Below are 18057 nucleotides of genomic sequence, written 5' to 3' on the forward strand. Positions count from 1 at the left end.
AAGACAAAATGTAGGATATAGGCCCTTTAATAGGAAATAAGTACAATAAGATGTTTTGGCCCTTCTGAATGAAGATATTTCACTAGGAGTTATTGCTTTGAGGTCCAGAACTTGATCCTCCTTAATTATATTGCTACTTCCTCTAGTTAGTTTGTCATCTAGAATCCACTGCTTTTCACAACTATTTTGTCCATTCAATTAACTTCTAAAACACAGTCTGAGATGGAGAAATGTTCCAAGGATTAAATCGATTGCATGAGCTAATCTGAAAGCAGTACTTTGAATAAAACACAGCCTAGGCTTGAGAAATGTCCCTTTATTTTAAAACAGTTTAGTTTAGTAATCAAGTATTACCAAAAGTTGTAAAATAGTTAAGAATAACATGCAGTCAAAAACAAACATAATAACAACTGAAAAAAGTAAAAGTGGAACAGAAAAAGATTATGAAGGAAAAAGCAGACAGAAAATATTTACAGATAAGTGACAATTTTCTAACCCCGGTAACTATGAAAACACTCAAAAAAGATGTTATAGGACAAAAACACTAAATGGTGTTAAGTGAGCTGAATGATTAACATTAGTGTTCAACAGCTCTAGCAAAGCTGAAAAAAAGAACTGCATGTTCCCTAATCAGCCGTGCTACTAGTGCCTTGGACTCAAAACCTGTTGATTAGCAGCGGAATTTATATATAAGTAAAGCGTGAGTGTCTGACTCCATGCTTTTCCAGGCTTGTTAGAAAAGCAAAGATTACCATGCAGAGTGTACTGCTGGAGTGTGTTTGTGTAGTTGGAGTACAGCTCTTCTAAGTGGTGGGAAAAATACACCAAATGGCTGGACTGGAGTGTTATATCGATGCTGCAGAGTGTTTAAGTGCCAGCAATTAATAATGCACAGAAGGCAACAGGCCTGAAAAATGGAAATTAACTGATAGAATATAACAGAAGACATCAATACTTTACATACAACATACATTTGTTGTTTATGTTACAGAAAAAGGAAAAACAGTCAGATTAGGATAAAAATGCAGAGATGATTGTCCTTTTGATACAGTATAATTCATATAAAAAAATATACTTAAAGCTAGCAGCTTGACTGATATAAAGATTGATAATACAGAGAATTTAGTGTCAAGGATGCCCATATATAGAAAAAGATAACCCAGTTCTGGAATTATATAAAATATACCCCTGTCAAGCTGCTGCGTCTTATCTTACTGGAATATAAAATGGTTGGATCAGTGCCCAAGTAGAGCATAACCATAAATGAGACAAAGACAGTGCACATACACACATGTATATATAAGAGCTGTATTTTCCCCATGATTTCAACCACCTTAAAATAACCCTATATATTCCCCTTTTGTTTCCCTAAATTTTCCTCCCACAATGACAAAGTGCAATTCCCATTTTATGAAATAAAGAAAAGCTAAGAAGTAGGTTGTAGTTTTAACTGAAAACACATGTAGCGTATGACTTGACCATGGCTCATCTCACTTTTTAAAGAATTTCTTATTGAGGAGAAAAATAAGGAGATTGACATTTACTTTGGCCTTATCAAACATCTTCATCACAGCAACACCTTCATACTGGAGCTGCAGCAAGTCCTACACACAGAAACAGGGTCAAATGAACAGAAAATACCATCCACCAATGATTTGCAAATAATGTTTACTTAACATTACACGCTACAAATGAGTTTTTATCCTGTAGTTAACCCTCAAAATGCCACAAAATCTGAAGTCTGATAATTACCTGATATTTCAAGGGGAAGCGTTCCATATCTACTCCCAAAAATCGAGCCTTAACCATGAAGGTGCCACCCTCCTCGCTGGGTATTATGTCAAAGATCACATTCTTAAACCTTCAGACAGAAAGAAGTATAAACAAAAGAAAAAGTTATCTGAAACTGACACCAAACAAACATACATGCATCTTCAGATCAGTTGTCTTGTGTGTACTGATCCAGGGTAACAGGTCACACTGATCAAATGTGTCAGAGCAAAGATTGTGGCCTTTTCTGGGAAAATATCCAAGATCTGCTCAAAATGTATTTAGCATGAAATGTGCTCCTACTGTGTAATGGGCAGGTCTTCGATCTCCAGAAGGACTCCCTTCTCATGGAGGCGAGCGGCTGTGTAGGTGAGTATAGGCTGCTTGACCTTCTTGCCTTTACTGTCTGCTGTCTTTTTCCCATTAACCTGACTGAGATCCAGAGGACACCAAAATCAACACAACACGTTTCCCCATACAGAGTCTTTATCTGTTGTAAGTTGTTGTATGTGCTTGTTGATTCCTTGGTGAATAGTATATAAGTGTGTGAGTTACCTGGCAGTAAGGTTTTGCAGGCAGGTGGAGATATATTGGCTGTAGTAGTCAACCTGCTCAGAGTGAAAAGAGCTCTTGCAGTGCAGACTGTGCAACGTTTGTCTGAGCTTCACAAGTTCAGCCTGGCGTCTCTGTCGATACAGACGCTGGTGACGTATATCCTACGGAAGACACAGAAGTGTGTAACACAAATACAAAGGTGAAACCGTCCAATGGCTAAAAAAAAAAATAATAATAATAGTAATGAATATAACAAATACATTAAAGTGTTCAATTATTGCTTATTTAAAAGTGATCTGCCTTCAGTAATATCCAAATTCCAATTCATCCGGTTAATAGCTGAAATAAAGCCTTTGGTTTTCACAAGCTGTATTTCAATTTTGAAGATGGCTACAATAATCAGCTGGGCCTTAACCTGCATTTCTACAGAAAGTATAAATGGTCAAATTAGGAAAGAGTGTGCAACAGTAATAAGGGCAATCAACATTAAAAATTATTTATTGTATTTATTAAACTTACTAATAAAAACACATTTCTGTGTTTTGAAGGTAGATATAATGCAAATGTACTAATGCACACTAATAAACCTGAGCTCTTTATGTATTTTCAAGCCCAATGCCACACCCAGGCATAATCAGACACCCACAAAAACAAATGGGGGTTGACAAGGATAAAATCATTCTATTTGGTGGACCGCCTACCAGGTCGACCTAGAAGAGGCATTATCCTTTGCATTTTCCTCTGCTTATGTTGAAACGCGCATGCTTGAATAGAAACACAGGGAGAGGAGGGCTGCTGAGTTTGTCTTATTTTATGTGGGTGTGTGTCTTTGCCTGGAATATTGTAAAGGAAAGTCGTGAGGTGACATTTTCTGGTGTTAGTGTGTTTATAATAAGGCATAAGGTGGCGCAAAAATATTTGGTAGAAGACCACACTGTTTCTGGGCAAACCATTAAGTTTATGTAGCAGGCACATAAACCTTAACTTTGTCAAGGAACGTGAGTGTGTGTACCTTGGCGATGAGCTGCAGGATCTGAGTCTCAGAGTCTGGTGGAGTGAGCACTCCCAGAGTCTCCAGCCTCCTCAGGCTGCGCTGGATCTTACGCTTTTTCTCCTCCAGAGTCAGGCTGCTGTCGGCAATCAGAGACTGGTTCCTCTTCATCTTTTCTGGTGTTCGGGCATCCCGCTGTGCCCGGCGGTGCATCATCCAGCCATGCTGCACCTCCTAAACACACACACGCAGACACACAGGGGAGACTAAATGGATCAATGTTTCTGGGCAATTCTGTCTTCTACTCACTTGTGTGTTTTGGAAGTATGGAGGGACAAAAAAATGTGACACAGAGAGGCAGAACCATAGTCTCTATGTAGGTTCTCTGTACCTGATCTTGAGAGATAGAGGAACGCAGAACCTCACTAAGTGTGTCTCCAGGCTGAGCTTGGATGACATCAATTATCAGCTGCTTGGTGCTGGAAAGCAATAAATAAATAAATAAACAAAAACGGCACGTGTGTGGTCTATATAACTAGTGCACAGTCACAATATGAAGTTCATCTTTCCAAAAAGACAGACAGAATTGACAAGCCTCCAGCTTTACCTCAGCAGAAGTCCTCTGGCATCAGGTTTGTCATCTGAATTTTTAAAGATATCAAACTTGCTGGTGAGGGTCAGGGAAACTTCCATTTTATTATACTGAGCCAAAGTCTGCTCCAGATTTGGATCTGCAGAATTTATAACTCCCTCTCCTGTGTCACAATTAAAAACACAAGTTAAAAACAAACACTATAATAGGGGAAAATATATGCAAACTAGCTTAATAGTAAAGATATAGGATTTACAAGAAACTAAAAATACTTGAGCACAGACGTAATAGGTACAAGACAACATAAGCCTTTAAGGCTTCTAAAAGGTTTCATCATAAAGTTATTACACATTGACTAATGTTCAATACACTCTCCTACAAGTCCTGACAAACTTAACAGTGTTAAACAAAATAGTAGAGAGAACATTGCTATACCATTATAATCATTATACATGAAAGCTGACACATACACGTTCACTAGTAATTTTTATTAAATATGTTTCAAACAGCACAACCCGATACCCACCTCTACTACTGTAAAGAAACCAGATTCAAATTTTCTCTATAGTGCAGTTTCACCATACCTGAATGTTTTTAATATAACTGAATTATGCTGAAATTTCCCTGTATATATAGAAAACAGCAAAATAACATATATACAGTTTCAATAGCTATAAACTTGGGCAGTTCTTCATAAATCATAGACAGTCATAAATTATATATGGACTATTTTTTTTTTTTTTTTTAAAGGGCAATGACAGAACGGAGATGTTAAAAAGGTTAAACTATACTAAGAATAGTGTCAGGAGATTAAGGGTAGGGTGGATATTTGGGGACAGACTGACCGACGAGGGCTTGGACAGAGGGCACCTTGCCCAGGTCCCTCAGCAGCATGAGGAGAGGGTCATTTTGTTCAGGACACAGCGCGTCCTGGTGCTCCAGTAGAAGCTACACACACACACACACATTATTTTAGCAAATATATTTATAGTTGAATAAAACATAGAATATAGTCAGACAGTCAAATATAGAGAATAGAGAATGAAAATGTTAAAAGAGAACATGAAAAGAGAGCAAGGGAGGCTCATACCTTGTGTGTGTTAATAAGTTCTCCGATAGAAATATAGATGACAGGTTTGTTGAGGATGACCATCTCTGAGTATTCATCAATGTTAAAGCGCTCCTCAGGCTCAGGAACATCACACACTGCATGTAGGAACTTTCTGTGAGGAAGATGAAGAATATTCTTTTTCAGTAACTCTAGAACACAAACTCAAAAAACCCACTGATGTATTAAAGGGAATAAAACATATAAATTAAAGTTTTCACTATTAAACTTCTCACTTGAACTTGGCGTGGGTATGTGTGATGTAGTCATTGAGAGCACGAAGATGTGCAGAATCTCCATGAAAGTGTTTGTGCGCTGCACTGTGCTGCAGGATTCGGGCAATTGAGCCAAGAGTTCTTCGCTGGTCCGGAAGCAGATTGAAACCTACTCCAAACTCCACCACATCAAATCCATCTGGGGCCACAACCGCTGGGTTCATGTAGCGATAGTACACAAGGTTACCTACAATCTGACCACACACATACAAGTTAGTTACATACATGCATTCAGATTTCAACTCTCCAAAAATTCTGTAATTACAGCAATATAATACAAAATCAAGACTGTTTCAGAGAAAAATAACTTCTGCCCTGTCTGAAAACATGGGATAAAAAGAGGGTCCTTAGTAGTGCTGCAGCTTATGCAGATTGCAGACATTTTAAAATTGTCACATCTTTTTGCCTGAGCCTCTCCAAATGCAGTGCGGGACCTGAGAGTTTTTATTTTTGTTGTTGTTGCTTTTCTATGAAAATGCAAAGACCAGGTTATTCAGAGTATAACATACAATTAAAAGAAATAATTGTACTTATTAAACATGGTGGAAATGAGAATGAAAAAAAAAAAAAAGAAGCTGTGGCTCATTCTCATTTAAAGGAACAGGTGCTGAAACCAGTTATTTTAAACAGGTCTATGTAGACAGGTGGAATAAGGGGCTATGTTGGCCATTTGGAACTGTGACACGACTGACACTACATGGTACTGTGAAAACTTATTGAAAAGAGGTGTATGTCCCATTTAAATACAGTAAGAAAGGGGAAATGCTTACCTTGTACATCTCATCTTCACTGGCCTGTGGAAACTTCTCATACAGGGAGTCTCTCAGAACTTTTGCAGTGTAGCGCAACCCATACCTAAACACACAGAGCCATTATAGCCACTTTTAAGAAGGATTAGGCTTTAAAAGACTTTTTGTAAAACAACTTAAAATAGCTTGTCACTGAGACGCACGCTGATGTGGCGTACATATATTGAAGCACACAGGATGGAAAGTCACTTACTTCATCATTTACATATTTTTTTCCCCCTTCCAAATATTTTGTTACATGTTTCATTATCTCAATTCTCAATATCTCAATCAACTTGACATTCTCTCCATTTCAGAAAAAAGCATACTTCTGCTCATTTCAGCTTTTAAACTGCTGTTTGAAATGAAGAATTAACACTGAGTTATGGTTAGAGCGCTGGTCATTATGGTGTTCCTGTCTTATAAAATGTCTGTTAAACCTATCACATACAGGCAATTAATGTTCAACTGAGGAAAAAGTAAAAATTAGTAGAAAATTTGTATAAAAAGGACCGCAAAGGGGACTGACGCAATCCTTACTTTCAGAACTGTTGTTGTTATTAATGCAAGGGAACACTGAATTGAGCATTGGACATTGGACTGAGAAGGGTTTTGGACACAGAAGGCACCTTGACCAGGTCCCTCAGCAGCAAGAGGACAGAGTCATTTATGTGAGTAAATTTAATATATATGTGTGTACATACGGCAGTTTATTAAGGTTGCTGGTAATGGCGTGGAGTACACGGTCTGTCAGAGTCTTCAGGTTAGTGATGGCAATGTTTAAACGCTGCTGCACCTCTGGGTGGCTCAAAGCCTGCTCAGCACTCACTTCATATGGCAGAGAGCTGTGAAAGCATAGAAATAAAACACAAAGAAAAGTTCTAAAACATAAACTGTTGCATGGAGCATTTACTCAAAACTAGGGATAAACCATAATATATTTTTATTACTTATTATAGTATATTTTTATTTCTGTACAGTACTTTAATTCCTGATATTAAAAAAAAAAAAAACATATTATATGAGCTAGAAGATTTAAATGAAAGGATTTGATTTTCTACATCAGAACTGGCCAAAAATTCATGATGAGCACAGTATCCCTTGTGAAAAGCAGATGTACTAGTGCATGCAGTACTGACCTCTTGTGGCCAGTTTGACTCTCAGTCTGGTTGATCCAGCTCTTGTAGATTTCCACAGGGTCAGTGCGGATGCTGAGTGTGCGGTCCTGCAGAACCTCACGCACTGCCGGACCCAAGATTTCCCTCAGCGCATTCTGGCCACGGGCATGACGGTAGAAACTTACCAACATCTTTATAACTGTGGGATTCCCTGTCACAACCTCCTGAGGCTGGTCTACCTTCAGTCTATAAAATGCATACACATTTGTTATAGCACAAGAGTAATCAACAACATGGTAGAAAGTTTGCTTAAGTGCAGTGCGATGTAGACATAAATGTGTGTAAACTGTACTTAATCTCATGACGCAGGGCAGCAGTAAAGAGCTGCAGCAGTAGGTAAGCTTCTCTACAGTCAGAGCCGTAGTTAAAAAGTGTGAAGATAACAGTCTCCATGAAACGTGTGCTCTTATTCTGTGGCATCAGGAAGATGAGCTGGGCCAGGTACAAAGGCTGGGTCTGAAAATCCACATAAAGATAGTCAGCACAAATCTGTAATAACATTCTCCTAACTGATTGGGTCATTTAAAAAACATTATTTTGTTTTACAATAAAAAATTGTATATAGCTGAAATACATAAAGCCAATAAATATATATATAAAAAAAAGTTACTTTTATTTACTAATCTATTTGGATCTAGTTCCAATGTATCAGTATTAGCAGAAAATGATATTAAAAATGATCAAACCACACTGGCCTAGAACTCCCATATCAACAACTATAAGATAAAGTGTACCTGAAGCAGATAGAAGAGATGCTGATAGGTCTCCAGCTTTTCTCGTTTGTCTTTACTCAAAGACTTCAGTCCTTTGTGCTTCTCCAAAGCCATCATGTCAGACAGCTCTTCTTTATTCTTCTTAGTTAGTTTTTTATGGTGTGATACTACCTCCTACAAGCAAGGATTATATATAAAATTATCATATTTAAAATTGTAAAAACGATTTGCATCCTTGTACAAGAAAAAAAGTGTCATAAAGTCAGCATCTCTCTATGCAGTCCCAACCTGCAGTGTAACGCGGTTGCGGACCAGTAAGCCAATCTTGAGGTCCATGAGGTCCAGGTCGGCTTCCAGCTGCCTATTAGAGCGAATCGTGCGCACCACCTCCTCTCTCAGACGCAGCAGCTCCCCCTCCTGTCGTATATCATCATCCCCCAGCTCCAACAGGTGGGCAAATTTCCGCACTACAGACAGTGGGGGAGTGCTGGAGTGCACTGCACCAGCACATACATACAGACAGATACACATACAAACACATTTGTGAAAAACACAAATGGGAAAGAACATTTTAAAAAGGGCTTTTGTTTATGAGAACCACAGAACATACCTAGCATTCTATACTCTTCACGGGCTTTACTGGCTCTGAAGAAAGCTTGAATCTTTATAATGGCACCCACCTAGCAGAGAAACAAAATACAACACAGATTTTGTTAGATATTCTTCCAGAAACATGCTAAAATCTAACTTGCAGCTAAGCTAAATAATGAGGCAAGACTCACATGTCTCCTAAAGTAGTGTTTGCGAGCAAGGTATCTCCTACGTTCCAGCCACATCTTAACTGTAGCCTGGATCTGAAAATGTACAAACAATTACCTCACATGAAAAAAAGAGCCCTTCTGTGGACTTTAGAAGATTATTATATGTTCTCACTTTGACCACTGCTCTCCAATTTTGGTAAAGGTGCTGTAGTCTTCTCCTATAGGCCCTCTGCTGTAGGAGCCTCCTCCAGTGAGACTGAGACACACCCAAGAAAAAAACAAAACAGACAAAAAGAAGCAAAATGAATAGAGGAAAAAAAAACACACATTTAGAAAACATTACTATACTTTGATGACCATCATTCAATAATGTAAACCTACAGTTTTACAGCAATAAATTTACACCTACAATAGTGATGGTGACTCACCTGAATTGTTATGATGGCTGGAAGATGGGTGTTTAGGAAATGCATGCGTTCAGCAAGTTTCTGTCTGAGAAGGAATCCACGTGCATGGGCCTGCAGCTGCATAACCATTCCCTCACTGGCTTTCCACTGCACATCTCTACTGTGGGCCAGAGTTACACTCTTGCACACCATCTGCAGAAGTGTAAGGAGAATGTGCAAAAAGTGGTTCTTATTCATCAAAATTGCATACAAACACAGCACAGACTTGAAGGGAGCAGATCTGAATGCAGATCAGGAGAGTTTTATAGTGAGCCAACAAAAGAAGATGAATTTAGACACTTCTGTTTCAGTGAGTGTGCTCATTGTTGGAATCTAATGAGCACTTTGTGGACACCTTACCTTACAGACGTTTTATGTTAAAACTATGACAACTGGAAATTATGTCATTATTACCTAAAAAAGTATTATTATAGCAATGCATTATATGCTTTTATTGCACTAGTTGTGTTTATGGTTCATTTTTTGGGTAGTATCAGTAGTTCTATAATAAACACACAGTGCAGTGCCATAAAACCAAAAAGGTGAGTAGGTGGAAAGTACATATTTAACAGGGGACATGTAAAGAAAGATTTCTATTTGTATTTTATAAAAAGATACCCTTCTGTGCTTTGATTATTCACATTAAGGCAGAGCTTGAATACCTGGACTTCTTCATGGTTTAGGAAAACACTGTTCTGTACAAAGCCCTGTGGTCTCTCCCAGGTTCCCTCCAGCTTCTGCAGATGGAAGTAGTAAGAGCTGCCATCTGGAGTCTTATTCCTGAGCCACTGGCTTTTGTTATCACCTGATCAGAAGCAGAAACACATCAGCTTATACTTTTCAGTGCACTCAAATGGAGAGCATTATAGTTTGCCCAGGAACTCATTTTTCTCTGTATATATTAACACTGCAAAGGGCTCTGAAGTAGTTTAGTGGTGAAATATATCCAAAATATTGACACTCACCCTCCATGGCTTTTGCCCGGAGCAAGGCAGCTAGTTCAGTCTGATACCCGTCTGCACACTCTGCCACTACACTCCGAAGTGCCACCTCTGGAAGACGTAGTACTCGCAGAGTCTGTGACGGCTTTCCTTCTTTCACTGCCTGATTGACAGCAGCCAGGCCCAGAGACACTGAAAGCAAAAACCACACATAATATTCTATTATGAATAATAAATAACTAAAATAATGTATTAATGCAAGTAAATAATAAAATAATATAATAAAAAAATATATATTTGTATGATCAAAAAGAGCATAAAAAAAGAAATATCTAATATGTTTTTTTGTGGTGGATATGTATAAAATATACTGAACTCTTCAGTGCTCTGTGAGTGTCCTGATTGGCTAGTCTCACACCCTCCTGAATGTCTGCTAACCATAGCTCTGCTGCAGGGTCCCGACTCAGCTGTAGGTAAACAATTCAACAAAAAGATACACAGTATCACACATTTAGTCAGAAGAATATAATTGAACAGTGTAATAAATTAAAGAGAAAGACTTTGTTCACAATGTACAGCTTATCTTCCAAAATACCACACCTCTGCTTTGTGCTTCTTGATACGGGTCAGTACGTCATGATAGCGTTTGCCGTTTTGTGGCTGCACATCTGTCAGGCCACTAGAGGGAAGCATCAGTGCAGCCAAAGTTTTCTGAGGCTCATTCCGGCAGAGGGCCTGGTTAATCAGTCCTATTGTCAGGATCTCTTTTTCCACAGGAAAGAGAAAATACAACAGCATATAGAATTACAATATACACACAATGAGAAAGGAGTGAAAATAAGCATTATTCGTTAATAAATGAAAAGGCAGCAGCATGCACTCACGGTCATTCTCCTCCTGAGCTGCCACATTGACCGTGTTGAGTCCAGTCTGGAGCTCATTCCATGTCAGAAGAGCTCTACCTGCCTTACTCTTCAGTTCACAAAGCTCTTCAAAATACCTGAATTGGGAAATAAATTAAAATACATAAATTATATCTAAAAAGTATTTTAAATGATATATACACATCTCCAAATCCAGCATGAAAGACAGGAATCCAGTTGTCACAGCAAAAAACCTTTGCATTTGTAATTTAATGCCTGACCTTTGCATTAAGCTTTCGTCAATGTCAGAGAGGCCAGCTGCAGGGCTGAGCAAAGTGGCAAAAAATGCTCCCATATCCTTGGCCTCCAACGCCTGGTTTATTAGAGCGACTGCAGACAGCATTTCTACAGCTACAAACAGCTCCTCCTGTTGCAACTCCCCCTAAAAACAGAGCAAATTCAGCATGAAAAACCTTACTTTGCTTAAGTTTAAAAAGAAAAAAAGAAAAAATCCTCCACAGATCATGTTAAAGGAAAAACAAAATTTAATGATATGTATATGCATTTAGTAGTCTGTGTGTCTGTTGTTTTGGACTCTAGTAACACTTTTGTCTTTTTGGTTCTAGTAACATTTTACAACTATAAACTTTTCTTACATGTAAATAATAAAATGAAATAAAAATTACAAGCTTCAGGCATCCTATTTGTTAACTTTCATGAGACTTTTAAAAACTGTATTAAACTACTCTCGTTCCTATCTGTAACGCTGAACAATTCACACAACTCTAAATGTGCATGGCTACATACTAATTATGCAGAAGGTTGAACACTGCTTAAAAGTACTTGATTCTCAGGCAGATTCAACCACAGAAATCCATGAGATATATTAGCCACCTGGGGGCACTGCTGTTGCAGATGCAAGAGCTCTCCCTGGTAAAGTCCAGCTGCAAAAGGGTAGACATCTGGGAGGTGAGCGTCTGGGTTCGTTAGAGCACGCACTGTCTGACGTGCTTCACCGCGTCGGAGAGCTTCGTTTATCTTGGACACTGCCTGAAGCACTGTGTGCACACAAATACCCAGTCAACTGCTGCTAGTTACACAAAAACAAAGAATTCAAGGTTTGTTTCAGGGCTTCAACTAACTTGCTTGGGAGCGTTGAGCATCCTCATTGGCTACACTGACACCTTCCTGCAGTTCATCCCTCTCCAGAGGGTCCACACATCCCAGATCCTGTTGAGAACACACACATGGGAATACCTTCATAAAGCACTATAGTCTCTCAAAAGGAAACACATCCTAGGGATAACAACCACACCAATTACATACTACATTGGCTGTGTCAGTCTTTGATTACAATAAAAATTATAGGAACACACAAACATTTATTAAAAAATTTTAATTAAGTTATTTATTTACCCCCCCCCCCCTCCAAAAAAAAAAAATTATATATATATATATCATGTTAATAATTTATTTCTGATATTTCCAGTTCTATATATTCAGAAAGTACTTTCCAAGTATTAGGCTTTTTTTGTGTTGATATTCATTTTGAGTAAGTGCTGTAATACTAGATAATAAAGTTTCACATTTCTATCTGACATGCCCAGCCATTGCAGAGATTTATTAAAGTACACCAGAAGCAAACCTGGTTTTAATGCAGTAAAGAATTTATTGAAAAAAAGGTATTGGATGATGACTCATAAATCAATACTTAATACAAAGCTGCCCTATATAAGCTTAGCCTATTTGGTCCAAATTAAATTAAGTAGAACTATTGAGTTTGGAGTGCAAGAACACAGTTAAAATGGGCCTTCCTGCAGATGAGTCACTCTGAAATAGAGTTCAGAATCAAAGGTGTGGGATCACAATGGAAAGGAGTTTTTCAGACGTCAGTCTGACAAATCAACAGAAGAATTAACCTCTAAAGGTCCAGCTTAGACAGGGTATCAGAGTTTTAAGCTTTCAAATCCAAACATCAGCATTTTATGAAGCTATAACTTTCTCAAGTGCCTAAGATTTTTGCACTGTGCTGTAATATATAATTGGAAAGCCCAGTTGTTTAAAATGACACACAACTGTTGTGAATTTGTTGTTCAAATTCATTTTACCAGACTTGAAACAAAGTAAACAATGCAATGTGTATCACAATAGACACATCACTGATAAAGGTAAGAAATGTGTCAATAGAACGTTCCATAGTTTCACTTAAATGCACAAATTGCAAACTGTACTATAGATAAACTATAATATTTTCTGATAAACATTGAATAATTTAAATAATGATAATACAAGCATTAACATTAAAAACAATTGGTGTATCCACTCTATTGTTTAAGAGGGATTTTGTCTTAAAACACTAACAACGTTACAAAATTTCACATTGTGATCATTATTTATCAATGTTATATAAATATTTTTTAAAAATTGTGATAAATTTTTTGCCATATTGCCCATATATATTAGCATATTGCCTACCCTACAGTAAACTCCACATTGTAGGTTTGAAAATATCCATTCATGCACTGAACTGTTTAACAGCAGGTTCTAAAACAAATCCCAACACTTGTAGCAGAGACATTAATTTAGCCTGAATAAAAACAATCTTTCTTCACTGTTTAAAAAATGTTTAGCAAACTATAAGATGTGTTAGGTTGTAGTTTGTCCTCTCCTTATCGACAGAAGCACCCTGAAGTGCATGCAAAGGTCAGATTCTCACCAGGGCTTTCTGCTCTCTGTCTGATGTGAGCTGTTCCAGGTACCAGTCAGCGTTGTCTCTGTGTAGTCCTTTAAGGGCTAAGCTAGGGCTCTGTAGGGCTGAAAGCAAAGCCAAGGAATCGGCACATTCTACAGCCTCATCCACAAGCTCCACAGCTGCTCGCACTACAAAACAAACACATACACCTCACCACAATGTCAAAGAGAATGTATAGAATGAAGTTAATTATATTGTGCAACTCACCATTAACTTTAGTGATGCTGTCTTGAATTTCACTCTGGGTCAGGTACTCTTCATAAATGTCCTTCTCCATAGAGCCATTACCCTAAACACATTGAAATAAGAATTTTAATGGCCACATATTTTATTCTCTGTTTGTAATAAGGGCGATTTGAAAAACAGAATTCTGAGCGTCCCTCACTTTAGCAGATGCCTGGGCTGCTTTGTGAGCACGACCCTGGCGCAGCATCTCCTGATAAATGGCCATAAGTGGCTCTTGCAGGTTGGTGAGCATGGCGTTGGGGTTGTACATCGCTCGTGCTGTGTCCTCCACACATCCTCGCTCTACAGCCTCATTAATTGCTATCACTGCTGCATGCACTGTACACAAGAGGCAAAGTCAGCTGAAGAGAGCTTCATGTTCTAAATTTAGGCTGCATTTCAGACCAGATCAGGTGGTCTTCTAAAAAAAAAATGTCTAAAAATTTTAAGCAAATAAGCTCCTGAGGAAATAACTGTTTTTACAAGGCATTTTACAAGGCAGAGCTTTTCCAGAATACATTTACCAATGTTACCATTTTACTTTAGTGGCTTACTCTATGAGACAAAAACTGCTTAGTTTTATAATATTTGTCTCTGAGGTCATACAAGCTCATCCATTTTGGACCATTATGTCAGATAATTCCACTAGACTTTACCTGTATGTCCAACAAGCAATCATTCCCTGAAACTACTTACCAGCACCACAACATCCTACCAAAACCACAGTCTAATCTACATGGCAAACAGCATCCATATAGACATCTGTACAGTCGCAAGAATATTAACCATTAACTGTGACTTAATAATTCTTACCAGCAGCCTCATCCACTGAGAGCTCATTAGCTAGGATTCCTCCAATTTTGCCAAATGCAGGCATCTGGATTCCATATTTATCCAGTTCCAGCTTCATGTTGTTGATCTCTTCCTCTGGATGAAGGTAAAGAAAAAAACTGTAAAAACAAGTCTTTAAAAAAAGTCTATGAAACTGTGTATTCAAAATATTGTTTTACCAGTGAACTTGACTTTGCCACACAGATCGTGAATCTGAGGAGCCAGACCCAGACGAAAGAGGTAAAGGCTACACAAAGAAAAGGGGAAGAAAATAATCAAACAGAAAAAAAAAAATGAAATATTTAACAACATTTTTAACCATAACATTCATTACAATCAAAGGAATATATTTTTGTGCAGTCATCCCTCTGTAACCAGTTTCCACATTGAAAACATTTGAGAACAATATCTAGAAAGTTTCTATGTGGTGTAATTTCTCCAAAAAGCCATACACATTAAAATACAGAAGTGTGCATGTGACACAAGTACACAGAAGATTACCTGTGAGCAGAAAAAAATACCCTGTAAAGAAGCACCCCTGCTCTATACACACAAATTATCTGACGGGGTCTGATTCCTCCAACCTTTGAAAAGACTATATTGAAGGAACACACATTCAAGGAGGGTCCAGCCTGTGCTCAACATGACCCAACACCTGTGTGGACCAAAAATGATCCCGGAACTTATACACTGCCATGCCCATCTGCACCATGCAAACACATGTGCCTAAAGCTAATTTCGAAAACCATGGTTGGTCCTTGAACCAATCTCTGTGGATACAGAGGGTAGAAGGTACTTCATTTCAATGGATCTTTAATAAAAACTGTTGGTACAAACCTAAAAGCATGAATACAGTAGACAGCTCGGGGCATATTCTTCTTGTCATAAATATCTGTGGTTTCAGGGTGGAAGATCTGAGGGGGAGAAAAAAATTAATTAAATAAAAGAAAATATATATATATATATTACAGGTATATTGGCAGCTGATATATGATGCACACATCATTAATTATTTGAAAATAATATTGATTTGATCTCTAATGGACAATAATTACATATTAAGAATGTCCCTGTGTTTAAGGGCCTTTAAACTTCATTTTAATGAGAGCATAATGGTTGTGATTTTTTTGTTTGTTGATTTAAACCTAAAACAACTCTCTAACATTACCGATTTCTGGCCTGTCTTTATCTCTTAGACATAAACAGGCTTTTTTTTTTTTTTTTTATATTGTAATTAATTCAAAAAACAGTTCAAATGTAAAACACAGCTTAGAACGTCATTCTTAACAGACTAACAAGAGACTGGGGCCAAGACCCTTAATGACCCATTAACCATTGTAAATATGTAGAATAAATAAGTTACGTTTGTGTCTGTTAAAGTATTTTAAAAAATAAATAAATAATAATAATAATAATAATAATAATAAAAATCCCTTTTTAAAGAATGCAAAATGACCAATAGGGCCACAAAACAGTTATCATTTTGGACTAGAAATGTCATATTGCTACATCAATAATTTATACCAAATATTCACATGTTAAAAAAAAAAAAAAACTTTTGAAAGGAGTATTAAGTAAAAGTTCACTTAAATACAATAAGCACATTAAAGAACATAGGATCTGAAGTTACCATTGGGAGTCCAACCTCTACCATTGCATTCCTCCAGTGATTGATATTATCAGTGTGACGGAACTGCAAGCCTACCGCCTATGGACACAGAGATGCAGGTGATAACATTGTGTTGGCTTACATTCATGCAAATTTGTGATACTATATTACACTTAATATATATTTATGAATAATTTGTCTACACTTAAGTGTGTTCTTAATTAAGGAAATATCTGTTTTTTAATAAGACAAAATGGTAATATCTGCCATAATATACAAGTTTTCTTTTGTTTATTCATTTTAAAATCACAGACCTTGTAACGTTCCTGGTCGAGATCATAGATCTTCTTGAGAGGAACTACATTTGGAGCAAAGCAGTGGCCAAGCTTTGCCAAAAGAACTCCATTCCTAAGTGCCTCCTCCAGCTCAGTCGGTGCTGGAAGCTCTTCATTCAAGCAGGCCTCCATCCACCTGTTTAAAAAAAAATAGTCAGTAAAATTTGGAGAACGCAGAAAGAGCAAAGAGATTTAAAGCAGTGGTTAAGTGTTGTAAAATAATAATAATATTATGAAGAATTTCACCTCTTTGCCTCTTCTAAGCGACACAGATACTGGTACGCCACATTTTGGATCCGTTGCTCATCCATTTCATCGGCAGTCAAACGTTCATCTTTAAAATAAGCATGGCAGGTGAAAGAAATTAAAGAATAATGAAATGTAAATATTCACATGACATGAAGCTTCACAACAAGATGATGGATTGATTGATATAGATACTTTATTGATCCCAGAGGGAAATTAAAAAGATAATGATAATAGATAAATGTAATATTTTGACAGTAGTGTCAACCTTCAAACCTTCCATCTAACACTTATGAACAACACTCTTTTCAACACTATACGGTTGCGTAGACCTTAGGACAGTTCAATAACAAATATATATAAATTTTTTTTTTTGCTTTCTGTAATGAAACACGTAATTGGATATGTACTAATGATAATACATATAACATGCTCAGAAATTAGAAGACGATTAGTACTACATAGGACATCTGTTGGCAACAATTATTTGCAAGGCCCAACATCTGACAGCTTAAAATCCCTAACTGTTACCCCTTCACATGATAACTGCACATATTAATTAGCGAGAAGGTAGGACTTTTGCATGACCTACAAATCACCTGAACATTTTAAGGGATGTTATTTACATGGCATCTAAGATATGAGGATGTCAGAAATAATAAGGTTTACAGTTACTTACAGCCAGACCGGTGTCCAACCTCGGATTCACCCATTTTCCCCTTCGTTTCTGGGAGCTTCAACAACACAAACGCTCTCTAGACACAACGATGAACATTAACTTGCAAAAACCATATGAGCCCTAATATTTACCACTTCAGTTAAATCGCTTTCTAAACCTAAAAATCCAATTCGCTCTATAGAAACCAATCTTTAAAAAAAATAAAAACTCGTTATTTGGTATATCAAAATTTCACCTCGAGGTAAACTGTAACGTCTGTTTGAATGTCGGAGGGACTGTTTACTCTCAGACAGGTTTGAATATCCCGCCGCGCTCTGATTGGCTAAAACCGATGAGTCATTTTCTGTTGAATAAATCAGGAATCGATTCTTCGCTTTGAAGAATCGTTTTGATTTAGAC

General features: G+C 37.4%; 1 protein-coding gene across 2 annotated transcripts; it reads right to left on the reverse strand.

The window, feature by feature from the left end:
• Positions 1-319: 319 nt before the first annotated feature.
• On the reverse strand, positions 320-17926 carry iqgap3 (IQ motif containing GTPase activating protein 3). Of its 2 annotated transcripts, XM_066682419.1 has the most exons (39): positions 17659-17926; positions 16980-17067; positions 16713-16869; positions 16420-16497; positions 15627-15703; positions 14969-15036; positions 14772-14885; positions 14119-14297; positions 13941-14022; positions 13698-13861; positions 12124-12211; positions 11876-12039; positions 11263-11423; positions 11003-11118; positions 10719-10882; positions 10495-10585; positions 10143-10310; positions 9840-9982; positions 9160-9330; positions 8904-8987; positions 8753-8824; positions 8581-8650; positions 8259-8467; positions 7992-8144; positions 7550-7713; positions 7219-7443; positions 6784-6924; positions 6062-6146; positions 5253-5485; positions 4999-5131; positions 4754-4856; positions 3924-4071; positions 3708-3795; positions 3338-3550; positions 2326-2486; positions 2074-2202; positions 1753-1861; positions 1545-1604; positions 320-907 (listed from the first exon to the last, which is right to left on the reverse strand). In XM_066682419.1, exons 1-39 carry the CDS (start codon positions 17690-17692, stop codon positions 749-751), a joined length of 5046 nt encoding a protein of 1681 aa, XP_066538516.1. In that variant the 5' UTR covers positions 17693-17926; the 3' UTR covers positions 320-748. The 2 variants fall into 2 exon arrangements, with proteins under 2 accessions (XP_066538516.1, XP_066538517.1); XM_066682420.1 differs by having other exon boundaries at positions 765-1604.
• Positions 17927-18057: the final 131 nt, after the last annotated feature.

Source organism: Hoplias malabaricus, chromosome 10 (genome assembly GCF_029633855.1).
Source record: "Hoplias malabaricus isolate fHopMal1 chromosome 10, fHopMal1.hap1, whole genome shotgun sequence".
Classification (NCBI taxonomy): Eukaryota; Metazoa; Chordata; class Actinopteri; order Characiformes; family Erythrinidae; genus Hoplias; species Hoplias malabaricus.